The sequence below is a fragment of the Cylas formicarius genome, unplaced genomic scaffold (assembly GCF_029955315.1).
Source record: "Cylas formicarius isolate icCylForm1 unplaced genomic scaffold, icCylForm1.1 PGA_scaffold_1__22_contigs__length_36826433, whole genome shotgun sequence".
Classification (NCBI taxonomy): domain Eukaryota; kingdom Metazoa; phylum Arthropoda; class Insecta; order Coleoptera; family Brentidae; genus Cylas; species Cylas formicarius.
The window spans coordinates 27,349,269-27,376,866 of NW_026844264.1; the positions used below are offsets into that span (position 1 = coordinate 27,349,269).

A 27,598-nucleotide genomic window follows, 5' to 3' on the forward strand; every position below is an offset into this window, starting at 1 on the left:
TAAATTTAGACAAGCATTTTTTGCTAAATTATTCTTAAGTACACTTTTAAAGGCACTAATTTTATTTATTTTTTTAACCCTAGTGGGAAGTTTATTATAGAGTTTAACTGGTAAAACTATCAAGCTATTTGTTATGTGTGCCTAACCAACATCAAATTTAAATTGATCCTAAAATCATATTGTCCATTGCTGGACTGTGGACATAGTATTCTGATGGAGACGGGAACGTTAATAAATTTAGTTTAGGAAATAATATTTTGCAATGTATATGGCTTAAATAAAATACTTCTCAGTATTCTCCTTTGTGCTATGAACACTGCACCAATATTTCCATTTACTTTATTTTACAAAGAACACGCTGTATATAAGCTGTGATATCGACACAATAGATACGGAACGAAAGGAGGACATTCGATCGATTTAATCCATAAATACAATGCCGATTTTATTAACCAAAAGAATTTTTCGTTTAAAAGCAAAAATTTATGGGAGAAATGGAAAATTCCGATATTTCTTCTCTCACGGTGTATAGGTTTCAATGTCGGAATCTGATTTTCCACGGCTGGAAATCGGCAGCAGGATAAACATTTGCATTATGCTCGATTTAGTAGCGGCAGATGTTCGACGGGAATGAATTTCGCCGTCCAAAATTCGCTTTTGGAATTGCGGTTTGGGGATTTTATTGTTATACGAGTAACAAAAGCACCAGGAAGACATGAATTCGAGCATTTTGACAAAGACTAAAGGAGATTGTTCCGTGCGAGGGACGCATCTGGCCGTCCGCTCTACACATGATATGAATATTTTCAAGTTTATTAAGCAACGGTGCACTCGGATTGCTTCTTTTTAATATTCAAAATTGCGATGGAAAAAGGTTTCAATTCCAACGTTCTGAATAAATAATAAAAAACACTAACGTTACCTAAATTCGTTTTCATTATACATTATACATAAACGTATGTATTATTAAAAAGAACAATGGTGAAATTCACGACACACCCAAACTTTGTTTAGTGTTTGCTACACAAGTTATGATGATTGTAAATCCTGTTTGCAAATAGCTTTGTTATATATATCCAATTTTTCGAATTTGCCGCCCTTACATTGATCACGGTGATAGAATGTACCGGGTGTTCAATTAATCTTGATAACTTTTTAATTGGCTGTAACTTTTTTGTTTTTAGTTATATCCAGTTAAACAAAACACCAAAAAGTAGAGTTAGTAGCCAAGTTTTTTCCCAAGTGACGTATAAAACAAAACATTATCAATTTTCTGACATATAAGCCTACGTCATATTCTTTTAAATAAAACACCCTGTACATGTGTTTAATAGAATATCCTATTCCGTTTTACAAAACTTCTGGATTTTTCCTGCGTCGGTTTTTGCTGAGTCGAACTTGCTGGCGTTTCGCTAATCATCCTGTTGGCTTCTTCAGAGTTTGACAGAAACTGGCTCGCATTTTACTCTGTACCTGCTTATATATTATTTGAGGGCGGCGGAGCTAAATGAGGGGCCTAAACACCGCCTCGGATGACATTTGAAGTAAGTGCCACTCGAATTATTCAAAATATGTGGAAATTTAATATAAAATTATTATTTTATTTTTGAAAAGGTGTGTCAAATGTTACTGGTTTAAAAATAATATAATCTATAATTTTTACAGAATTATAAATAAATGATTATCGCTACACCAATTTCATAAAAAACATCAGTGATACTTTCAGAATTAATGTTAATTGCGTTAATATTGTCTTGGAATTGATAAAGAACGTTAATAAGTTTACAGCGTTGCATTGCAGACCAATATTGATACATATCCTTAGATTCGTATTTTAAAGGGTATTTAAAAATGTAATATACTGTGGGATTCCATTAAAAAAATTATAAATCCTTCTTCCCAAAATACCCAATAATTCAAGATATCAGCTTCGTTAAACACTTTTGCGGAGGTTCCTATACTTTAGTCACAAGTCCATTGTAATTCGGTACATTTTGACGTTTGTCGCCACTCACTACACATGCAAAAAGTTGGATTTTCGAAATAAAAGTTTCGGTAAAAAAATTAATATTTTGGTATATTCGCCTTCGATAGCAAAGAAACCGACAAACATTACCTAAAAGTAACCTAAAAAAAGTGCATATCGTATTTACTAGTTTACTTAGTTTGTTTAGATGAATACTCAAAGCCTTGAAGAACTAACAAAGAAGATTCGACATCATCTGCTATAGCGGACTTATTTTTGCTTGAGAAGTAATTTGAAAACAGTTGGAACTTGAAGCTGGAACTGCAGAAACGAGTTGTTAATTTTCTGGTGAAAGTTGGGTTGGTCTTGAGATAATTGCCAACTCAGTTGCTGCCCAATCAAATTGTAAAGAGTTTTTTCTTAGCTGCTTAGATTAAATATGCCGAAATTTTAGAAAACATTTTTCCATGAAGCTGTACAATCACACACTTAAAATCCTCATTGAAAGCAGGACAAGTCTCTATGAACAGAACTAAAACATGTAAACTACGCCCAAATTTCAGCTTTCAATGAATTCAAATATGGCAGATATTTATGAAATAAGAAAAATCGATTTGGTTCTTTTTCAAGAACGTGATGGTCGTGGATAAAGATTCTTCTTCAAAGAACCAGCAACGTTGCATTATTTACATGGCAAAAAAATTCACCACCTCAACAGATATCTTTGATGTGTTATAACTGTTTTATGCTTCATCGGATTTTTATAATTTTTATACAATTAGTTTTTAATTGTTCCAAGAATGAATATCGGTTAAAAAGGTTCGTGAAACAATATTTGATGGGGGCAATACCGTAATAAATTTCTTCGAAGTCAGCATGATATTAACGACTGCAGGCGTGAATTGAATTGTTCCCTTATTAGAGGATGGGCGTAGTAAAAGTTACGTCTCACGTACATCCAAGATTAGAATGAATGGGTAAACTTAAAAGTGCCGTTCAACGTCGGTCTGTGAAAACACAAACTTACTTCTGGCGTTCAATATCACGAAGCAGTAATTGCTGCGGAAGGTGGAAACATGCTTTATTAAAATTGTTGTTATCGTAAATTAATTGCATTACATTTTTTTTGCTGATCATGGATCAAGTTAACGTTTTACTATAAAAAAGTATAGAGAGGTCTCAAAAAGATTAAGAGATATATGAATTATATGATACAGTCCATAAAAAATTATAGGAAACAGTCTATCAACAAAATCATCTGCCCTAGCTTTGGCTCAGTTTTGAAGCTATAACAAAAAACCTTTCAATCAATTTCCTAACTGGTTAAGAATTCGGAAGCATGACAATTGAATAAAAAAAAGTTGTACCTAAAACCCCAAACTTATCCAAAGGGTGGAGGATTTCTTTTCGCAGGAGATAATATGAAATTGTGATAAGTAAATTATGAAAATATTTAAAAAATAACAGTCCAGTAACGTCATGGCTTCTCGTGTGAAAATTATTTCTCCCTCTCAGACGTATATTGTTTTTAACAGGCATGTAAAGCTACAATAGATAATATAATAGATATACGTGAACGCAGAAACTTGAACAGAAAAAATTAATAGAGCGTAAGAGAGATGTTTTGCACTCATTTCTTAATTCTACGAACCCTACTGCTGTGAAAACTCAATTAAAAAAAAAGTTGTTACATAAAAAAAAACGAATTGAATTATCAAATTTTATTTTTTTAAGGGCTTTGAAGTTGTTTGGTCGCCCAATTTTAACTCTCAAGAGTTCTTTCCACAGAGGCATTCGTAACAATTAAGAGTTTCCGAAGTTTAAAGGTAAGCGCACGCCAAAGCGGGGAAATGTTTCCAAATTTATGTCCCACTGGAAAGTCCGCGTTTCGAAATACTGTTGTTAAGTACACTCCAAAGAAACCAATAAATTGTTTATATAGGAAAATATTACTCGAACTGTTAAATTCGGTTAACGGGAAGGAACGGTTTACATTTTTTATCAGTTGTTCATTGCCGATCGTTGCGAATTATGTGAAAATGTTAAATTTGCAACAAAAATAGAATCAAAATTACACCTAACAATATGGCTGGTGGTTAAAAAGGCAATAAGCGAGAAAATACTCTTTCGTAAACCAGTATGGCCAGCTAATGTTTTATAAAGGAAACGATTCGTTTGAAAATGCAAAACTGCGACCGGAAAATGCCGCCCACCCTACAATTATTGTTGTTCTGTGAATATTTTGCCTTAATTCCCCTCAAAATCTCAAGCAATAAAATCTTTAAAAGCCTTTCGGAAGTTTCGTTTACTTTGGTGCAATTTATGAATTTTTCCCGATGGTTACGCCGCCCGTCTAATTTGAGATTAAAAATTAATTAATTTTTTTTCGACGACGTTTTAAGCAACAAATTTTTCAGCTCGGCAACAGACCTCCGCGAGAAATAATTTGTTTTGCGTAATTGGAATTCCTTAGATCAGACACATTTCTAGAGTCTTATTTTTGTTTCCTGAAAGTTTATCTCACGAATTTTACGAATTAGTGAGATCAATGTTTCGCGTCAGTCTTTGCTTTTGACAGAAACAAGACCCCCAAAGGAAATAAGAAAAACCAACTACAAAGTTAGAGAATAAATTTAAATATGAAACGGATACAAAAATGATTTCTACTAAAACAACTGAAAAACATCCCTATATACAAATTATGGAGTACCAAATTTTTTTTTAACCGTAACTTTTCTAAGTTCATCTATATGAATATAATTTTAATTTTAATTTACTGAATTTATGAAAAATTTTACTCTACAGGCTGTCCAGTTTTCGACACTTGTGCAAATATCATGCACAATTTTATCAAACTATAATACCACTAACAAAATATTTACAGTTGACAGATTTTGCCGTACGGCCCTAAATTGGTCATTAAAAATAATAAGACTGTATTACAAGACATAACTATGATGTTTGAATTATATTAACAACAGCTCAAGTGTAATTGTAACTGTAATTAGACACTTTTCTCACAGCCAAGAAAAAAGATTAAAAATCGTCAGCATTAAATTTCAATCAATACACCCGATACAAAATTATTTTTGTCTTACAGATATGAGTTTTTGCACAAGTACGTTTTAGACAGTAATTATTATTATTATTTTATTATTTTTGGATATATCTAGAATATTACCAAAGGCATAATATTATTCGTTAAATAATTACATTCCATGTTTTAAGTTAAAAGTAAAAATCTAATATCCTAATTACCTTTCAAGAACAATGTTTTCTCTTATCGTTGTAATAACTTTTAATTATAAAAAACGACTATTTAAATATTTTTAACACTAACAAGAACATTTTTTCTCAATGTCTGCGACACATATTTTAAGTTATGATTCTAAAATAAACTCAGTCTCATTTATTGCGCTACCTAAATACAGGGTGTTCAATTTGTTAGAAAAAAAAAATTTCACCCAAGATATTTTTATCAAAATTAGTACGCGCTTTTTGATAATCAAAAGGCATTTTCTTATAAGGAAAGTTTATGAATTTAATTTAAGCCAAGGTGTGGACTGAATGTTTTAGAAGGAAAAAATTGTTGGCCCTGTTTTCTGGAAAACAAATATCATTTTTCATATCATATCATATCACATGATTTAAATTGCAGAAAATTAGATCCGTCAAGTTTTCTCCTTTCGATACGGGATTTTTAATGAAAAAAATAAAAGTGTAAAGAAAGCAATTTACACAACTTCTATTTATATCTATCTATCCATATTAATATAATTTTAATTTTAGTTAATAACAACTCAAAATATAATGCACAATTTTATGAAACTATAATACGACTAAGAAAATGTTTTCAGTTGACAGATTTTGCCATAGAGTCCTAAATTGGCCAATAAAAAGTTGAATTAAATTTTTTAGAAGTTTCAAATTTTGAAGAACGAAATTATATTATAAGACTACGAAACAAGACAATTTTACTTGATGATATTTGAATTATATTAACAAGACCTCTAAGTGTATTTGTAACTATAATTAGACACTTTTTGTCACAGCTAAGAAAAAATTATTATAAATCTTCAGAATTAAATTTCAATCGATCAAGTAATCAATCAAGTACTTTTTAGGCAGTAATTTTTATTATTATTTTATTCTTTTTAGGTATTGTATTTGTATTATATTTTATTATATTATATTATTATTATTAAGTTAAAAGTAAAAATCTCATGTCCTAATTACCTTTCGAGCACAATGTTTTCTTTTGCCATTTTAATAACTTTTAATTATTAAGAACGACCATTTATTTATTTTTAACACTTACAAGAAAATTTGTTTTCAATGTCTGGAGCTCATATTTTTTAGTTATGATTCCACTTCTAAATTAAACTCAGTTTCATTTTGTACTACCTAATTCAATTTCATAGAAAAAAAATTCACTCAAGATATTTTTATCAAAATTTTCTGTCATTTTTCATATCATATCACATCATTTAAATTGCATAAAATTTGATCCCTCAAGTTTTCTCTTTTTGATAATGGATTTTTAAATAAACAAAATAAAAGTATAAAAAAAAACAGTTTCTTGTAAGTTCGTATATAATTTTACAAAAACTAGAATTTATACAACATTGATAAATTTAGATCGTGCCGCTGAAATTAAGGTAACAGGTGAAAACAGTTTTGGTTAGTACCGCGTACCGAAAAACTCAAGGCATCAAATTTGCTCAAAATTAAATGATTTTTTCAATCATAAAAAAATTCTTATGTCGGCAAGGAAGCATTTTCCGACATGTATTTATTTTATTATATTAGACGTAAAATTACCACTTAAAATGTGTTCTGCCAATTTACGGGCACTACATAGATATTATGACACTCGGTTATAAATGAGATACGAAAGTAGCTTTTTGGATAGTATAGATACTCGATAACAACAAAACACACTCCGAACACTCTTGCATCCAAACAGAAAACCAATTCTTTTAACAGGGTTGATTTTCTGAGCATGCATCATCCTATGTGTACACCTAGGTCTACCCAAAAATGTACCAGAATTATGCAGAAAGTAATGTAAATGATATCTGCTATTGCAGCTATATTAAGTTTAATATTGGAAAAAAATAAATGTTAGCAAAACTATTAATGAAATATTATACACTCACATGCGAACAAATTTTTCTTTCGGAATTATTCTCCTCTTCATTTTTACCGTTGTTGGATGTCTGGTAGAACAAAACATGTTTTTCACCTGTGGATGTCTTTTGCAAAATAGTTTTCGTTCTCCCCTCTAGTGTCATATGTGCAAATTTTATTACTACATAAACTGAATTGTTTATCTTCAACGTTAATATTAAACTGTTTATAAATTTGACTCTATTTCTACTCCTGATCCATTCGCGTCTGAAATTTTCTGAAAAATGTTATGCCGAAACGTGCGCAATCGTAAATAAACTGCGGAGAGAAGTCTACTTCCCCTTTGCTTGGGAGTTGCCGACTAAATACATGAACTCACGTGCTTTAGAGTTGCGGGAGTTCGGATAGTATACCCGGCATGCGCTATTTTAGATTGGCCAACCGGACAATTTTGGGTTTCTTTGCAGTTGCTCGAAATACATTTTCAAATGTTACCTTAAAATTTTGGTAATGCTTTGGGTGACCAAAACATATAAAGTTAGCTAGCTCTAATACAGATTACTTGTAATTTACTTCAAAGTGCTTTGATGATCCAGATATGAACATAAATTTTTTCGGTAGCAGTCTATCACGTTCTTAGATCAAGTTTTAGTAATCGAAAACTCTATGTTCGGAAGTTCGGAATTGATGAAATTTTTGCTTTTCTGAAACTTTAGATTTCAATCAGGAGAATGTCGGAGAATCCATTTAAATCACTTTAGCCTTATAAATACAATATCTTTAAACTTGTTATTTGAAATTCCTTATTCATGACAGAAGCAATATTTATACCGAATGTCACAACTTTAATTTGAAAATTTCGAACTACTCACAAAAAAATAACAAAATTGTGTAAAAGTTTTTTTATATTGTATTTATTTATAGTTGACGACTTCGTGGTCCTTGAAAGTCAGTTCCTTTTTCATATGGAATGGTATCTTTTAATTACCTTAAAAATAAATTTAAATATAAATTGAATTCTACTAACACAACTGAAAATCAACGCTATATACAAATTACGGAATACCAAATAGCTAATCGCTATTTTAGCCATAACTTTTCATCTAATTAATATAATTTTAATTTTAATAACTAACAAAATGTTTACAGCAAACAGAGTTTGCCGTACGGTCCTAAATCGGCCAATAAAAAGTTGAATAAAATTTTTTAGTATTTGCAAATTTTGAAGAATTACAAGACATGAAACTATGATGTTTGAATTATATTAACAACAGCTCAAGTGTAGTTGTAACTGTAATTAGACATTTTTCTCAGAGTGACGAAAAAATTATAAATCGTCAGCATTCGTTGATTTTTTCCTTTCTATTGTATTAGTTTTAAAACTAGAACACACTAGCCTGTGTTTCGAATCACCTTTCAAGGCCTTTAAATCTTTCTACTGAGTTATTTTGTTTTTATTTATTTTTTTACACACCTGTATATTTTCTATTATTAACAAGCATTTACAAACAGTAGTTCATTACACTGTTTATAAGCAAAAATGGCATAAAGCTTCTCCTGTCATTCCGTATACAAATTTTCGATAAAAAATTGACCAAAGTTTTGACAACACAGTGTAAGTTTTAAATGATCTTCTTATTAACACACTTTTGCTTTGAAACGGCTTGAGAAAAATGTTCTTTTTTCTTCTTCGAAATTGGTTTTTGATTTGGTTTTTGCTTAATATACAAAGCGGGCATTTAGAACCTGTAAACAAAAGGATGAGACACAGTTTTTGGTCGATAAGATGAGTAACTTGTTCTCTGGAACTAGCATAATGAATATGAAGTACATATTTCTAGATTAAATAACACGCCTCCTCCCAAACTTATTTTGAAAACTACAATTCTCAGAGTAAAATATCTGAACCTTTCCACCAACTTACTATTTACAAATCTTCTGGATTCCTCCTGGGTAGGTTGTTGTTGAGTCGAACTTGCTAACGTTTCGCCAATTTTGCTGTTGGCTTCTTCAGAGCTTACTGAAATTGTTTCAGGAGGGGGAATCCAGAAGATTTGTAAATAGTAACTACAGTTTCTTTGAAAAATCTAGAAACGGCAACACTGGGATAGAACACTTGCGCTTACTCTCACTTGAGCAATTTGAAATAAATCTGTTGCTTAGTTCTTGTCTAGGTACTTCTACTAGATCATATGCTGTAAGCTTTAATTAAAATTTAATGTTAACTTCAATTATAACAACAACAACAAAGTTGTTTGAAATATCAACTTTCAATGGTTCATGAATTATAGCTCTATATAATATTACGTCCATAACTTTTATTGAACTTAGGAGCAAAGGGCATCCTTGTTTAATTATAAGAAGTATGGTTAATAAGATTGCTTTCGAAAAATCGTCGCTGGGTGGGGCAAATTCGTAGCGCCTAGCACGAGGCAGCTTTTATTATAAAAGGAAAGACCTTCGCGGTTTCGTATGGTAAAGGGACGCATTGTTTTTCTATGGTGCTCCTGCGGACCACTATGGAACTTTCGCAAAATTGATGCAATTTAATTGCGCATGCACCCTGTATAAGATGTCCTTCACATCTCGTCGAACTTCAAAGTTACAGTAAACATCGGTAAATATTAAAATTTTCACAAATAATGGCATTGTCGAATGATATTTTTTCAAATATCTCGCACCCTGTATAATTGACAAAACCTGAAACTGAAAATATCCCATCTTTAACTGTTATTCATTTAACGCCATTAATTAACCCACAAAATCGGAAATTTTTAGGATCTTTTAGATTTTTTGCGAATAAACGACACACCCTGTATATGAATCAAACAATGTTCGAAGTAAAGGTTATAGCCCTGGATCTTCCACATTTTCTGGTTTAGGAAACCACGCAGTGCTCCATAATAATCTAGACGTCATCGCATCTTGGCAGCCCCCGAAATAATGATTTCAATATGGATTTTTTTCAAATATCCCGAGCAGCTTATGTGATAGACGAAAACCGCAAATACAAAAATTGTAGCTCTTGATGCGGCCTATGACACTGTTGGAACCAAATTACCATGTTTTTTTCCATTTTTGATTGGCGGCTGATAATTTACATTTACATATTTACAATTTTACAATTTAATTTGAAAAGCCTGTATATATTCGAAAAAATGCCTGAAATAAATGTTATTACACTGGATCTGCCGCATCTGCTCGTTAAAGAATTTTGCCGATCGGGTGAACGATTATGGAGGAAAACATTTTTCGAGAAGCTAAAATTACCAAAAAAAAAATTCAAAAATTTTCAAAAAATACTCGGCAAAATTTGATTGCACCCAATTTCTACCGTTTAAATGTGGACATGGACTTTTACTTCTTTGGTAAATTTGAAGTTGATATCTGCAAATTTAGGACATTTAACACATTTCTCATTTAGCCCGAAATATCGGGTACACCCTGTACAATCGGGCTATATCGCAATATCCAAGGAAAGTGAGATCCGAATCATAGTCTTTCAGTTATAACCAATTTTCAATAACAGGGAGACCCATTTTTCAGTTTTTTTGAATTTGCGACACACCCTGTATATTATTAAAAAATTGTCCCATTTCCCAAAATAGCGCATGTCTTTCTTGGAATGAAATGCTGATCCAGAACCACTTTATTATTTGGGTGTTTGTAGCTTGGTATACGTTCATTTGTGAGAGTAGAGCGATATTCAACATACAGAGAATCTGGATTTTCATACCTTCCAGCCCTCGCTCCAGCCTGTATAGTAGGGTCGGGGATAGAACCAGAATTTTTTTGGTTTTTGAAAAATCATGTTTTTGTAGACCCTTGCACACGTGATTTTTATGTTTTCAAAATAGGTCCCGACCCCCAGGCCCCCCCATTTTCAATTACCAAATATGAAGTGGATTGTTTCAAATTTCAGACACTTATCGTGTTTCATAGCAATGTCCAAAAAACCGGCGTCGGACTAGGGCTATTTCTTATAAGCTTGGAGGGTTAAAAGGGATTTTCGAAAGTAACAAAAAAAAAATAAAAAGTAAAGTCAGTAATACAGGAGAAGTAGCTTTAGCTTTTCTTGCAGCGGAAGCAAAAGACCACTAAAACCTAGTCAACCTAATGTCATAAAATGCACCACGCTCGACGTAACTATTAAAGTTTCGGTTTGTGTTATCAACTGTTTGCAGACTATAGAACATGCGAAATTGAAATCCATCTCCCGCCTCTGAGACGGCACTGGGCGGGTTCGGTGCGTTTTAGGCACATTGCATTGCCTGATTAGACTGATTTATTCGGAGATTTACTGAGAAAACGACGCCTTGCGACGCGAAATGGCTGTAAATGAGCTTCCCGAGTGCGATTTACATATGCTATTTCCTGATGTCGCCTCTTAACGCATTTAATTATTACGCCATCCGGCGCTTCTAGAACTTCGGTTTGTTGATATGGGAAAGCTTTCGAAATTAAACCCGAACTTGTATGGGACGAATGCAAAGCAATGGAGACATAATGAATTGGTCGGCGATTTCAGTTTTCTTGCGTTTGTGCGCCTAGGAAAGTGACGTTTATCGAATAAGTTTTCGAATAAGATCCAGCCAGCAGGCAAACAATTTGAAAGTTCTCGATATTAAAGGTTTCGATAGAATTAAACGACCACGCTTGAATGAGATCACATTTCAATCATAATTTAGATCTTGATTCACTGACGAACAAAATTCTTCAAAGACTTAGGCACAACTTTCAGCTGTAAGTTATCTTGGCAAAATTCAATCTTTTAGAGAATAAAACAAAAAAGAAAATCCAACCTTGACAAAGATTTTTGAACAATGTACAGTTCTTAAGTTGGACACATTGGTAATGGTCAAAATACACTTGGAACTGTCTCTGAGCCAATATCCCTATAGTAGGTTTACTGGCGACACTAGTTATCAAAAATCAGTCATCAATGGGTAATTTTTCGTTGATTCCAAAATGGTAAACTTTCTCCTTAGGCAGCAGAGTGCCTACACAAAATATTATTGTTTTTTATGCCTTTGAGACAGTAGAGCTAAAAATGAGCAGTGAGTTAAAAAAAAAACTTATGAACGGACCTTTGATTTCAAGAGAAAAAAATCTTACTTCCTCCACTACATATCAAGCTGGAGATGATGAAGCAATTTCTGAAGACCCACAACCAACTAGATCGTGTTCCAAAAATTGTATTTCATTGTAGTGAAAAACAAAGGGAAAGATTCAATCAGAACATTAAAACTGTGGAAGATCGCTGTCAAGAACTACGGCACTTGATGGCCGACTACTGTTGAAACCTTCAGCTGGCTGACCTAGTAACGTAATATTCCAAAAAGTCGTATAAAAGGAGGTAATAAATGAATGTATGTAAATCTAATTTTTATAATGAAAACTGTAGCCTTTTTCAAAAACTAAATCTGATTGGGTTGTATATTCAAAAATTGCCCGGATATAAAAATATGTCATATAATATTAACATTTAATTACACGTTCTTTTTTTTGGGAATAACAAAAGTAAGCAGAATACCAAGCGTGTCATACTTATAAACGTTTGGGTTTATGGCCGAGGTTATTCTGCGCCATGTAGGCTTACACTACTATTGAACTGATCAACTCGTTCACTTTTTAATTTTAAGTCGTTTTTATCAAAAACATTCTTTTCATTTATAACTTTCTTACCGTTTAAACTAACCAGGCTTCTGAACTACCCAATATGGTGTAATTTTTAAATTAAGTAGTATCCCAAAAATGAAGGAAGACAAGAAGAGTTTCGGTTAATTTGTATTATGCTTCTCTTAATCGTATGATATATATAGACTAATGTGAAAGGTTTTTTAAGAGAGTTGCAGGTTGGTTGTTGTTCTTCTTTAGATGCCAATCCGTTTACTGGATATTAGGAATCACTTGTTGAAATCTGTCTTTGTCCCTTGCAGTGTTTATGAGCTCTATTATAGTCTTCAGACCCTTCCATTGTCTGATGTTTCTCGCCCATGACAGCTACTTTCTACCCATTCCCCTCTTGCCTTCTATATTTCGTTCAGTATGAGCTGCTATGTGTTCCAAGTAGGAGGTTTTCCTTTTTTTAATGGTACCAAACAGTTCTCTCTCCTTCTGCATCCTATTGAGTACTTTTCATAAAACTTCTGGATTCCTCCTGCGTCGATTTTTGTTGAGTCGGACTTGCTAACGTTTCGCCAATCATCCTGTTCGCTTCTTCAGAGCTTGACTGAAACAAACTCAGCAGACTCAATACGAATCGAGAAGTTTTTTGAAAAATATTACAGTAGTCTGTGGAAGTTTCTTTAAAAAATTACTTCTTCATTTGTTACTGTATCGGTCCAGGGTATTTTTAAGAGCCGTCTGTATGTCCACATTTCAAAGGCTTCTATTCTATTTATGCTGCTGGTTCTCATGATCTACGCTTTTACGCCATAGAGCAAGACAGACCACACATGGCTTCTTGCGTAGCGCACACGTAGTTGCAGTTCAGTACGTTTCTAAACTTAATAAATGTTGCACGTGCTTTCTCTATTCTTGTTCTAATTTCCCTTTTAGGGTTCCAGTCTGCATACAACTAGCAGCCAAGATATTGATATTTTTCGACCCGTTCTATGAGTTGGTTTTCTATGCTGAGTGTTTGTATAATGATCATGAATTAAGTTTTCTTGGAATTGATGTTTAGGCCATATCGCTGGCCGGTTTCCTTCAGTCGGGTGCACATGTCCTGTAACTTTAAAAGATTAAAGTGCCATGAAATCCTATGAAATTTTACTTATTTTAATTGGGTAGTTTGGATAAATTTCATAAAAAATACAGATTTCACTAGGAAAATTGTTTGAAATGGTTGGCGTTAGCGAATTGTTGGCCACGGGTGGTGCAACATATCTTATCTACAGCAATATGTGCGACGTCGTGGCAACACCGACCGGAAAAACCGCGATGGCGTTATCGGGACGCTTTATCAAGCACAGCCTCTCTTCAAGGGACCGCACATATCTCAGGGAGTAATTTCCGTTGGGATGCTGGGCGCTAATCCTTTCCATAAACTTCGAATACCTCGTTTCTGTAACCGAATGTGAATTGAAGACAAAACGGAAACAGTTATTTCGGATGGCGATAATCCCAGCTCGCGTTTAACGAATCTTTGCTTAGATTATAGATGCTTAAGCGAGTCGGCGGGGGCAAATTTATTTCAATCGCCGATATTGACGAGCCGACGACGACAGTTTGGTACAAGGTTCGACGAAAGGTGTTTAACCTTACCGCCCAAACTGTGTGGAGTCAATCAAATGCATCTCACGTTAACGTATTACCTTTTTAGATTTAAACTTTAACTCTGACGATATAGCTACGGCGATATCGAGTGTCTGTCTGGTGAAATAGTTTTGTAACAAAATAAATTGCATATAGGATCGCGGCGTAATCTGTAACGGAACGTTGAACAGACAAAATTGGATATTCTTGACAAATCTCTCCTTTTAAGTCGATAAGGCGCTCCAACATATCAAATTGCAAGAAATACGGATTTAATAAAATTCTCATACTTTAAGCTACATTGGGAAATATTAATGCCATTGGTGAGGATTTTATGGCGAGTTTGTGCGTGGAAAATCGCAAAATTTAAAAAAAATCAATTTAGCGAAGCGTTGAAGACATTTTAATATTCCATTTACATATTTCCTAATTGCAACGCGGACAAGCAGTAACCGGATCACCGATATTTAATTAACTGATATATGGCATAATAGCACAATTTACTTCATTATTTTGTTAGGACATGTTCTTATCATCACACATTTTTCAGCAGAGGCTTAAGCGATACTACTGCTGTGAGTGTATACATTATTTAACATTTACATCCACATACCGATGCGAAAGCATCACTTTATTAATAAAATTCTTTTTTTTTCTGAGCTTTAACAACCTGTTCCCTCTAGGGTTCTGCAATTGGGTTGATCTCAGTTGGTGTTATTAAGTAATTAAAAAAGTGTTTTATTTATTAATTACTTAATTAGTACCCAGTACCATACAGTAATGATCTTTATTCATTCGATAGGGGCATAAAGAGTTCAACATCTGAACAAAATTATATTTAATTATCTTTAAAGGTTTCTAAAATATCAAAAATCCTTAAACCAATCGTTTTTAATGCGATATATCTTAGAAGCACAGTTGTAGAGCCTAGTTTATACTTTTCTATATTTTAAGGCAGAACAATAACCTGCAAAAAGTTTTACACTTTAGAACACTTTATCGACTTATGTTCTTTATATCGCCTATACTTTATTTATCATATTATAATAAAAAATCGGTTTTTTGGAAAGAAAACTAATGGGTTTGAAAAAATCACTTAATTTTTCAATTTATTTACTAAGTTGTCAGGTAAAAATGTGAAAATATCAGTGCCAATGTTATAGCAAATCTTAGACAGAAAGACGAGGGGTAAATATTGAAAATGTTAAAATAAAGCGCAAAGTATTAAGAATAAGTATATAACATACTTAAAAAAAGAAATTCAAAACACACTTTAAAAATATGGTGCTTCCATTTAGAAAAAATATGTTTTATTGATCACGATTTTGCAGCCATCCTGCATACTTTAAAATAATTTTAAATTGTGCACCGTAACAGTTATTACAACTTTCGGATTTACCATTATCTCATAACTTTTGAAACCAATCAGATATGAGCTTTACTGTGTCGTTGGCTTACCCTATATAGAAAGAGCTTTTTACCATGTTTGTCAAAGACGATCTTCTTTGCAGAAAACGAGGTTGTTACCTGTTGCCTCTTTTTGTTTATATATTTGATTGAAGCAAAATTCACTTTTACTAGACAGCGATACACAGTGATAGAATAATACACATCCTCAACTTAGGAACATGTTCCTGAGCTTGAAATAAGAAAAAAAAAGTTCGTATAAACATGGTTCCGCGTCCGTGTAAAAGATGTTTTTTTCATTTACCTTCCACAAACTTAAGTATAAAAATTATACACTAGAATGCTGATATAATATGTATACGATAAAATTTGCTAACAATTATATTGAAAATCAAGTTAAAAAAATTGAAATATAAATTTGCCAAATATTACAAATTTTATTCAGACTTCATTCCTAAAAATTATTGTCTTGTTGTGTAGTTATATATGGTGAATGACGAAATCGAAATAATATACTTATAATATTTTCCCTAAAAGTGGGGGTAATTTTTAAAATGGTTGGATAATTTGAAATTATGTTAAATATTTAGTAATAATAAATAATTCATGTTATTTATATTTGAAAAGTAATAACATTATAAGTTCTCTGTATTACCAATGAACATGAACAATGAACAAAATAAGGTCACATAGATAACATTCTAAATAAAATTGCTGTTTGCTGATAAACAGATTTGGTAATATTTGACCGGCAGTTTAAACAAGTTTAAATGCAAGACAAATGAGGTTTTAAACGGGCACGTAGAAATAAAACAGGTTTTGTTTGTTCTTTAAATATTTGTATATTGTTAGATCAATATTTAAATGTTAGTTTGGTAGGAAAGTCCATTACATTAACACAGAAAATTCAACATTGTTTTTTTTTTTAATTTTCTTACAACTAATAAAAATCAATTTATTAACAAAACAACAACAACATTAACATTTTTTTTTGAATTTTTAATATAACCTTGGGTATATATGACTAAAATAAAAACAAAAGCAGCAAAATTTAAATACAAAACAACTATTCGACTTATGGGAGATTCATAATCGCATAAAATAAACACAAGCGTAACTATTGTTTTTTGTTTATTAAAAATGTGCAAAAGTTAAAACTAGACACACTCGCGACAAAATAGTGAAGCCACTTAATATTTTGATAAGTTCTGATCGTGAACATATATTTCCTTATTTTAAATCCGATTTTCGTTATCTTTTAAAAATATTGATTTAATTACAGATCGTTAATAACCAAGCGTCTTTTCTTGACATTTTTGTTGTCGCTTCACTTCAATAACTTTATTTATGAAGAAATTATTTTCTAAATATTTTCAGAAATAACTAAAATCGGATATAAAATTCAAAAAAATTATCCCAACAAAATGGATCGGTTTATTTTGATATGGTATCTCCCAACTTATTTCAATAAGAATTTATTCTTTGGTGCCTTTTTTTCCGCATTTTGCACATAAAAGATCTGACAATTTGTAACCCAATGATTAACATAGTAGATATAAATAACATAGTCATAAATTTGTTATCTGAGATGGTGAGATTAGAGATTCGAGGCGCAAAATATTACGTCGCAATGCTTTCATTCTGGTTGCAAGTCAAACCAAGTACAATATGGGTGTGTAAGATCAATTTTACTGATGTCGATCAGTACCTGCAATAAAATATGACGCGCATAATTAATAATAATAATTAATGTGTGATTATTTTGCAAAGGTTGTATACCTGTCCCAAAATGTTACTGCTGGAATAAAACAGTTGTTTCTGGGTGCAAACGGTTACTTCAAGCTGTTTATTATTAACTTCCGCTTGATTTATGACATACTCGAAAATCTCCTCGTATACTGGATTGCAATTATCTTTTATCACCTGAAAAAGGGAATTTCGCAGAGAAGACAAAATTGTAGTAGAAATGTAGTACCTGGGTTCTCCTTTTGCTGTCTTTTGAGCGCTCGGGGAGAAGATACAACTTCACGTATGGATCAGGAATACTCGAGGGGTCTTTGAGGGGAATATTACTGTGGTCGAAATGAGCGACATTATATATAGATCATAAAATTGCATGCTTTAGACTTACGCAATCTTATGTACATTGACGATAAGCCTCTGTCGCTGAATGCTGTAGTTCAGAGTCAACTGAATTCTTCCCAATCCAGCTTCCCCAGCTGATCTAGAATCGAATCGAATAATAAAGACATTATAACGGGATTGCAGCACCTACGAAGTAACAACTGGAGTTCTATGGTGCAGCGAATCAGCGCTACTTTGAAGAACACTGGAGGTCATCGAACTGGGAATCACTTCTTCGATTGACTTGTCAGTGACAAATTCCTCTTTCGCAGGGTCCTGCGGAGATTCTTCTGAAGATTTTCGAATCAAACTTTGCCTAGAGCCTAAAATATTACTGAAATAAATTAATAAACCAATCATTTTAGTATCGCTTCAACCAGCCGAGGCTATCGACGTTCTAGAGTCGGCGCGTCGAAGTGATTCTGGTTCGTCTTCTAGCATGCCCTCTTCTCCTACACTTTTTTTCAAGATCTATAAAAAGAACACAACTAAATATTTTATATCTTAACGGAAAAGCGGATTCGCACCCTTAAATGCATAGACCACAAGATCTTACTATCCGGTCCGGACTTAATTAATCCAAACGGTTCCTTGCTAATTTCCAAGTTGGCTTTATTTGAAAGATTTTTAATTTTATAAACTAGCTGTCCAATTTCCGAATTCGTTTTCTGATCCATGATGCTCAAGTTCAAAGTGTCATTTTCGGGATTTGCCACTAGGAAAGTAAATCCTTGTTCCCAAACAGGATGGATTGTCCTCATTAAGACGTTGGTCTTCTTGGTTTGACTACCGACGCGAAGAACTACGTACGGATCTGGTTTCGTTGACATTCTAGCTTGCTGGTGTTGAAACGCAAAATTATTAATGATAACCTATACTGAAAGTCTGTTACTGAACTACTGCTTAGATGCAAGTAAAATAAAATTTTAAAACATTTTTTCTGAAAATTTTCTCTACGAAAACTAAGTCACATTTAGTCGAAGAAAGTAAAAAATTTAAATTTTGATATGCTGCTGTGTAAAATGTATTTTTGCCTTGGAGAAGATCAATAAATATAGTGTATATATTATAATATGTATATTATGGTATGAGCAAGTACTGTGCCTATTTAACTGCACGGTAAACCTTATATTAAGATAATAAATTATTTTATTATAATTAATAATTTTTCTCATTAAGGTCTGAGTGGTTATTCAATTACCAACAAATTTCATAAAATGAAACAGTAGAAAAAGCAATCTTACCGGCAAATTTTTTGCGGAATCGATAAAGACTGTAAGCAAAGCAGTATTTAACGAAGACACTTGCAAGCTTTGAGTTTCGTTTAAAATCTGTAAATTAAATTTAATATGATTACTATGGGGAACATCAGAAGAGAGGGAACTTACATCGTTTAAGTCTCCGTAATCGTGACTCAAAGTTAACCAACTAAAACGAAGATGGACCATTCCGTGTTTCGCTTGTTCCAGCGTTACCCACTGCAAATGAAACAAAACTTACGTCGTATCTACGAAAACAAAAGTAAACAAAGTACTTCGTTTAAATTTAATTTACTACTAAAAAGTATTGACACAGAGTTATACTAACCGTATCTTCATGCCCCTTTTTGACGATGTTTTCCACCTCGATGGTAGCCCTAAATGAAAATATGTTTAATTAAGTGAGCTCTAAATTTTACGGAATTTTCTATACACTATTTATAGTAATGCGGTACCACTTTTTTTTAATTTCACACCGAAAGCAATATGAAACAAAATATATTAGTGACCGCTCAAAGCATAAAGTTAGTAAAAGAGCAAACGCCCATTACCATGACAATTACAGAGCAATGATCAAAAAGCTAAACTGCACTTATCCCAGTCGAAAAACTGAAATCAAAACGGTAAAAAAATTGGGCAAAATAATCGTATATATATATATATATATATATATATATATATATATATATATATATATATATATATATATATATATATATATATATATATATATATATATATATATATATATATATATATATATATATATATATATATATATATATATATATATATATATATATATATATATATATATATAATATTTTACAATAAACGTACAACAATGATCGCACAAGTTACAGCTGCATTGGAGACTTCGTCATTTCAAATTATTATCTTGGTATAATCCTAAACAACTTCGAAACTTTCATTCCAAGATTTATTTCATCAAATTCGAAAACTAAAAGGAAAAGCAAGACAAAACAATGCTTTAAATAAATTAATTATACACAATTTTTAAAATTAAATTAATGGAATCTTGCTATCGAGAAAATTTTCGAATCTGTGGCGGTCTAATGCGGCTGCAAAGTGCGTTTGAACAGATCAATTTGGTAAACGGGTATATAGGTACCTTCCCAAATCATCATCCCGATGGCCTTTGTCTTTATCAAACAAATGAATCTTCAGTTGGGTACAATCAAAGGCACCGGTTACGCTCTCCAAGAAAAACTGCGTCAACACAAAAGGCATTTTACAAATCAGTTGCTAAGAAGCCACCCAGAATAAAACATATTTATGGACTAAAGCATGACATGAAATGTGTTCCGCAAACTTTATAATTTCGACAGCTAGAATCATTCTGCTTATCAATTCAATCGAGAAAAAATGCGATCAACGCACAAACCGCCATGCAGAAGCGGAAAAATGAGTTCAACTCTTATACCTGGTGGGTTCACAGTAACCTATTACAAATATCTTGCCAAACGGTGCACCGGATTTTGAATTATAACAACCCCATAACTCTTAGTAATCTTCGCCATTCTGAAACAATTCCGACTCTTGAAATTTGTTATGATACATTTCTATAAAATATTTTTTTTTCAAATTTATGTTAGAGATCGCATTAGTAAATCGAATCGAATAGCTTTTAATGGGCCATAATTTTGTTTTGGTTATTTGTAAAATGTATATATTTTTTGATATTGTAAAGTGTGAGTCAATTATTCACAAAAAAATGAAAATTAAGTTTTTCTGCGGTAAAAGCACTTTAATTTTCTTAAATACCATACCTAAATTAACAATTTTTGTATTTACGCCTTTTGTGTATGCGAGATAGTTGATGAAAGTTCTTTGCAAATAGTCACTTTTGGGCCGAACCATGAAATAATCATAATAATAAAAAATAATTTTACACAACATAAGCTTTCTACATCTAATTCCTTAGATCCTATCCTTGCACTTGAAAAGTCAGCATCAATATCCTTTTTTTCGATATGCTGTCACTAAATCCAAAGTATTTCAAAGTAGCGGAAATTAATTTTTGATTTCGAAACCAATAAAGAAATATGAGCAAAATTTACTCTATTTTGCTGTTATAGATATAGACAAGTTACTATTAACAGACATGCTCAAGCAGCAACCCTGTCGAGGCAGCGAGATATGCATTCTTATTAAATCCGTTGGATCGTTTTTGAGACATTTATTAGATTCACTGTGAGTCACCGGAAATATGCAGTTATCAATCTATACCGAAAACTTAGCAAATATCTTCAAAAATGCAAGCTTATGCACTCCATTTTATTCGTCTGACCTGCCCAAAAAATCGTCTTGAGCTTGACCGGGAATTTTTGGATCCCAATCCCAACACGAGCAGGTTATAAACTGAGCGTCCACTGAATTAACACTTGCCTATTAGCAAATAAAAGAAACAATTTATTTCGATTATTATCGCGTATACACAAAACTTCTACTCCCGTTTCTTGTAACATGTTGATAAATTCGTTAAACACAAATACACAGAAATATTGACGCTGAACAGATTTAGGCAACAAGATTACAAGCATTAAAAATTGCGGCGAGCGGATTATTTCGACGTGGAAAATCAATTAAATATTACATATAATGAAACAAATGCAAAATCATGCCAAGCCACAGTTTACTATGTCGAATTTCCATAACCCCATGCAAACACATAATAAATGAACTAAGTAAGATATATATTTCGTCAAACCTAAGTTAATAAAATTAGTAATATGGGTAGATATATAAAAATTTCACAAGATACGTAGTCCATTGGGGTATTACATAGTACCCAATTTTTCAATGGGATATGTAAACAAAATAAGTGAATTCCGAATGTTGCACACATTCAACCCCATTGAAAAAGTATAAATGCCAGAAGACAGATTAAATTAAAAATATGGGATGAAATATTAGTATACATAAATTGTAAATTATGATTTAGTAAATTTGCAACCAAGGAATCGTTATGATTTTCTGCCAAATGAATTTTAGCTTCATTCAGGTTTCAGTCTCGCGCAGTTTTATTTCATGTTAACAAAAATTTCGTAGTCAATACGCAACACCACGAAGAAATTTTAGGTTTAAAATAAAACTAAAATTGGAGTTTCTTAAGAAAAAGATATAGAATTATAGAAAATTTGTTAAAATTTATAAATATAATGAAATGGTAAGATGACGAAATATACATTACTTAGAAGATACTGCTCTCACCTGCCAAGACTTTCGTCGTCCCCTGTATCATCTTTGTCCCATAAATGGATATACAGTTGTTGACCATTGGAATCCAATATATTGAACTATTGATTTTAACAAGCAAAAAACGCAAAATCAGCAAATTAACACATAGTTTAGACCAGAGCTATGGAGGTGTCCTGCTGTTAAATTAGTGATTAATGTGTAGAGTTTATGTTAGACAGCGCCGTATAGTTCCAAAGTACAGCTTTATAACTTTGAAACACCTGCTTTTTACGTCGCAATAGACTTTAATTTGAGGTCAATAACGTATGAATTAAATTTAAATTAGATGTTTCGATTCGATCGCAAATAGTCAGATATTTCAAATTCTTCCACGTAAAGAAAACTAAAAAGTTGAAACTAAACCATGCAAACTTAAAAATCACTTGTCCACGCAGAGTATTTTAGTTACCTCGCACCAGTAGTCCCATTTGGGGTCGACGGTGTTATCAATGGGTTTCGTTTTAAACTCTTGAGCGCCGACCGTGATGACTGCGTAAGGATCGGACTTTCCTTTTCCCAGCATGCTTATATCTTTTTTCATAAGATGTTTGGCTTCCACCACGTGGACCCTTAAAACTCCCTAAGATTTTATATTAAAATACTCGTCCAATGGATGAAAAATTTAATTTACTTCCGGCTCCGGAGCTTTCAGTTCCACCGCCTCAACCTCTTCACTTAATTTTATGGGGAATTTATTTGGCAACACCATCATATTAGCAACGGTTTCTACCACAATCCTTCTTAAAATATCGCTAAAAGTTTTAATATTGGTACTGTATTAATCAAAGCGTCGCCGTTGGTTTGTTTCACCTCAAACCAGGCATGTCCAAGACATCGGCGATACCCACCAAATCAAAATCGATGTCAGGATTATTCAAAAAGAATACTTGCAGGCCTCCAACCAACGGCATCGAAGATATTAGAGGCTTCATCACTACCCTTAGCATTCCGTGCAACTGAGTACGAGCACCATGGTTGAGATACAAGAACGACAGCTACAATATTTACTTACTTGAAAATCTCTTATACCGCCTTTCATTCCAGACAAATAGAATGTGATATCGCAATCTCCGGCATAACTACGAGTCCATTGGTCGTTAATGTTAATTTTGATATTGGGAGATTTGAATTACTTACAATATATCCAAATCCATGATAATCTCGTTGCGATCTACGTTCCTGTCGTAGACCTTGACCCCTCCGATTCTAAATGGCTAAAATAAGTATCGTTTTTGTTAAAAAATAACATTTGGAAAGAAAGTGTAGAAAATATTCCGAAAAACTTACAACTGTCCCCAAAATAATCCGTTCAAACTTGAAGCCCGATAGTTTATATTTTTCCAAACTTTCTTTCAGCGCGGGTTGAATAGAATCTCTGACAATTTGTTTCGCATACTTGTTAACGTTAGGCCATACTTGTTTGATAATCTAAAATTAGCAGCTTGGTTTAGTGACTTCCGTTTACTGCCAATATTTGACTTGGCTTACTCGATTTAACCATTCCGCTCTCTCGATATCGGGAAAGAAAACCTAACAAAAAATATAAATGAAAAAATTTTCTCGGTTGAATATAGATAATACAAGAGAAACACCAAATCCATCGTATCACTTCTCAAAAATAAATTTAATTTTAAAAAACCTGTGACATGTTTCTTATAAAATGGCATCATCAAATTAAAAACGTATCACACACATGAAAATATAAGTTCAGACATTTTTCAGAAGATCTGATATAGTCAAAACAGGTTCCTGTATATCAAGGACAAATTTTCACCTTTGTTTTTATTTTATTTTGTTTAATTTTACCCTCCAATTAATTTTCGTAAAATTAATCAAACTATCTTTATATGAAAAAAGCATAAGCTTAAAAATGGTTTTAAAAAGTTTTGAGAATTTGACAATTGTGATAAAACCGATAATATTAAAAACATTCCCAAGCAAGAACAATGGTTTTAAATTCGATAAACTATTTCTAAAATGAAAGTGAAAGTGCAAAATCGCAGACGAATATGAACTGTGAATCAGTTTAATAACTGTGCAGAAAATTGTGCATGAGAAAAAACACAATATGATAACAAAGAAAACTAAAAAGTATAAATGAAGAACACCAAAGACTATACGTTGGATAGAAGATGTGAAAATTGAAGTTCGGAATAGGTTATATAACGATTTATATGGATCAAAAACTAATCCAATTTTGAAGAAACTTTGGATATTGGACTTGAATCATGGCCAAAGTTAATAAAAATGTTGGGTTATCGCTATAAAAAGGAAGATTTATATGTGAACAACCATATAGATAGTGAGTCAGCGTGTTCAATTTTTAATGCAAATTAAGTTAGTTCAATTTTGGAAACAGATAGTTTTCAGGTTTTATCTCGGTTTTTATGTTTTTTTTTTTGTATCGGCATTCGAAAAAAAAAAGTATTTTGCTGTACGCTGCTTGGTTGGAATTATTTCTTTTTTTACTTACAATTTCTAAGTCTAATATTCTTTTATGTAGCATCCGACAAGTGAAAAGATGGAAAACAAGATACTCATAATATAAAAAATATTTTTCTAGCTTTGAAATAACATCAATAATATAAGCTTAACATCCTGGACTGAGCTCATAAAATAATCATAGTCGATTTAACTTCACGCACGAGCATTAATAAACTATGGCGTTTTAAAAGCGATGAGTCAGGAACTCTGACAGTATGTACGATTTAGATTTTCATATTTAACATCATTAACCCGATCACCACCAAAGGAGGGTTATAATGTAGCCACATATTTTTGAACTTTATAAACATTTTTTTAAAAATATTTTGATTAAAAAAAAAATAAACGAATAAAAAAAAATATATATATATATATTAAAAAACTTGCAAACCAGGAATCACCAAGCAACTATCATATGTTACACAAGCACCACATCCATCTGAGCCAGTTAGTCATATGATGATTCAATAGTCAGTATCATAAATAGTCCACCGGTGAATTCCATGGTGTTAAATACTTTTGCAGGATTATAGTTATTAATAGACCATCCTTTACATCGCATTTATTTGTTTTCAATATGCCGAAAAATTATATACCATTTATATACGCATCTTCTGGATAATGGTAATATACTAATAGCACCATTTTTCAAAATGTGCAATAGTATCTTAACTTTGTTAGAGTAAACAAAGTTAATCTATTGCAAACATTTTCGAAATATTGCCAACTAAACAAAATGAGAAAGAAATATTTCTATCGCTAACTAAAATTACGGCTGATAATCATTCCTATTATTAAAATAATAAACATAAAAGAGCAACCATTTAAATTTAAATAAAATATCTACGCTATTATACCGCAACCTACTTACATAAGGTACTAATTATTATAAAAAACATTTTGCACTGAAGTCACACTTCTAAAACAATTAAAAGAAGAAATTTTCTTCAAAATGGAACGTTAAATGTAACAACGAAAACAAAAATATAGGCATTTATGTTCGTTTGAAATGTTTAATGACGATTACAAAATTTTGCGTTTTTGCACTTTTCTGCTTATCAATTTAATATCTAATAACATTTTTTGATTAATATGTCTTAAAACCTTTCAAAAATGGTATTTTAAAACATTCCAAATATTTCGAATACCCAAAATGCATACAATATCTGGAAAACGAGGTCTTGTTAATTTTGGAACATTATTTTCTTCAAATGGCAACTTTTCAATATTTTACTTAAATCATTACTAATGTACTATACATGTTGGATATCTACGTACCCATGCTGGCAAATCATTGAGTCTCGCTAAGACTACGTCCTTTTCGCTTGCCAATGCGGCAGCTTTAGCAATGGTTCGCTTCCGATCATTCGTTTTTTTCCATTGATCCCTGATAACGGCTAATACCAACGGACCTATGAACCACGCAACCGACCATTGCATATATCCCGCAAAATAAACTATCCCTACTATAGATGCCTGAAATAAGAATTAGAAGAAAAACTTTTTTTTTCTTTACAAGGTTTGAAAATACATTGTGTATAATTTTAATTAAACTTAATGGAATATTACTTTTCTAGTCCTTTAAAGTGGTTTTAATAAAAACTAATAAAAAAACTTTATCTTATCATTTCCTTTTATTTGTTGCTTCTGATGGCACCAGTGTATTATATTCAAAATAAAATTCCTCCTAATTAAAAATCAGTTTCAAATATTCCGATTATAATGATTATCCAGTTATTAAAAGATTCCATCAAATATAAAAGATAATTATTGCGATAACAGTAGATCGTGATTTATTGGTAATTGTTTTATCAAATTTGTTATTGTTAAATGTTCAAGCTTAGATTTTGTTTTTGGTTTGGTTTACGTGTGCTAAAAACCAGCACAGATAAACCAGATCGAGTATTTCAAAGTTATGTTTAATTGTAAACATATTTTCTTTATGCAGAGGTACTGGGAGAAACACATCCCACTCACACGAATGTCATAGCAGGATGCGAAGCCTTGACCCACTGTGGATTTCGCTAGGCCATGGGCTGGGAATCTAAAACTCGGTACTTATCTTTCTCATTATTCAATTGTTAGGTTTATAGCCTGCCTATTTTTTATCCGTCTTCTCTGTCTTCTAATTAATACTTGGTCATGAAATTCAAAAGGGTTTTTATCATAATTAAAAAATAGAGAAATACAAATTTTCATGGCATCGTTTTTATGATCTATTTGGGACGAAATTATAAAACACGATTTTGTATTAAAACCACTTCGGTCTTCGGTACAGATTCTGCTGGAAAAATTTTATTATTTATCTTGATTTACCTTTTTTAATGTACTCGTTATTAAACTCACGATACTCGCGTCACTTGATCTTTTATCTATAGCAGGATCCGGAGATTCTTTGCCGGCGCTCATCTTTAATCAAATAAAATTAACTAAAATAGCTGAATTTTCACAAAGTGTTCGTCAGAGTCGTGTACATTAAACTCACCGTATAACTTTTTATCAGGTGAACACAATAGACAAATTTGAACAAATTTTCAAACCTTTAAAGATGTAAAAAATCTTATAACTGAAGAATTCCTATTCGTTTATCAACAACAACAATTACAACGTGACATCACGATTTTATTTATAGTGTAGACTAACCGGGTCTAACCTGAACCGCGCGACGTGAATGTTTTGCAGGAATTCGATTTTTCGGTGGCAAGAT

General features: G+C 32.2%; 2 protein-coding genes across 5 annotated transcripts in view; both read right to left on the minus strand.

Annotated features, from left to right (window-relative positions):
• Positions 1-7,441, minus strand: part of LOC132696768 (gamma-sarcoglycan-like) — a 29,178-nt gene extending 21,737 nt beyond the window's left edge. Inside the window, exon 1 of the mRNA XM_060661777.1 lies at positions 7,126-7,441. Coding sequence (XP_060517760.1) covers positions 7,126-7,260 — 135 coding nt within the window. The 5' untranslated portion in view covers positions 7,261-7,441. The remainder of the gene's footprint in view (positions 1-7,125) is intronic.
• Positions 7,442-16,597: 9,156 nt separating this feature from the next.
• LOC132696485 (extended synaptotagmin-2) lies at positions 16,598-27,583 on the minus strand. 4 transcript variants are annotated; one of them, XM_060661327.1, is made up of 21 exons: positions 27,377-27,583; positions 27,208-27,320; positions 26,170-26,367; positions 23,896-23,937; positions 23,695-23,835; positions 23,545-23,621; positions 23,420-23,486; positions 23,218-23,363; positions 23,039-23,159; positions 22,817-22,987; positions 21,458-21,555; positions 19,475-19,523; positions 19,276-19,365; positions 19,132-19,218; positions 18,415-18,726; positions 18,265-18,358; positions 18,039-18,210; positions 17,895-17,987; positions 17,739-17,835; positions 17,543-17,686; positions 16,598-17,471 (listed from the first exon to the last, which is right to left on the minus strand). In XM_060661327.1, exons 2-21 carry the CDS (start codon positions 27,298-27,300, stop codon positions 17,400-17,402), a joined length of 2,364 nt encoding a protein of 787 aa, XP_060517310.1. In that variant the 5' UTR covers positions 27,301-27,320; positions 27,377-27,583; the 3' UTR covers positions 16,598-17,399. The 4 variants fall into 4 exon arrangements, with proteins under 4 accessions (XP_060517310.1, XP_060517309.1, XP_060517308.1 ...); XM_060661326.1 differs by lacking the exon at positions 21,458-21,555 and adding an exon at positions 20,279-20,376 and having other exon boundaries at positions 27,208-27,300; positions 27,377-27,582; XM_060661325.1 differs by having other exon boundaries at positions 27,208-27,300; positions 27,377-27,582.
• Between the last annotated feature and the right edge of the window lie 15 nt (positions 27,584-27,598).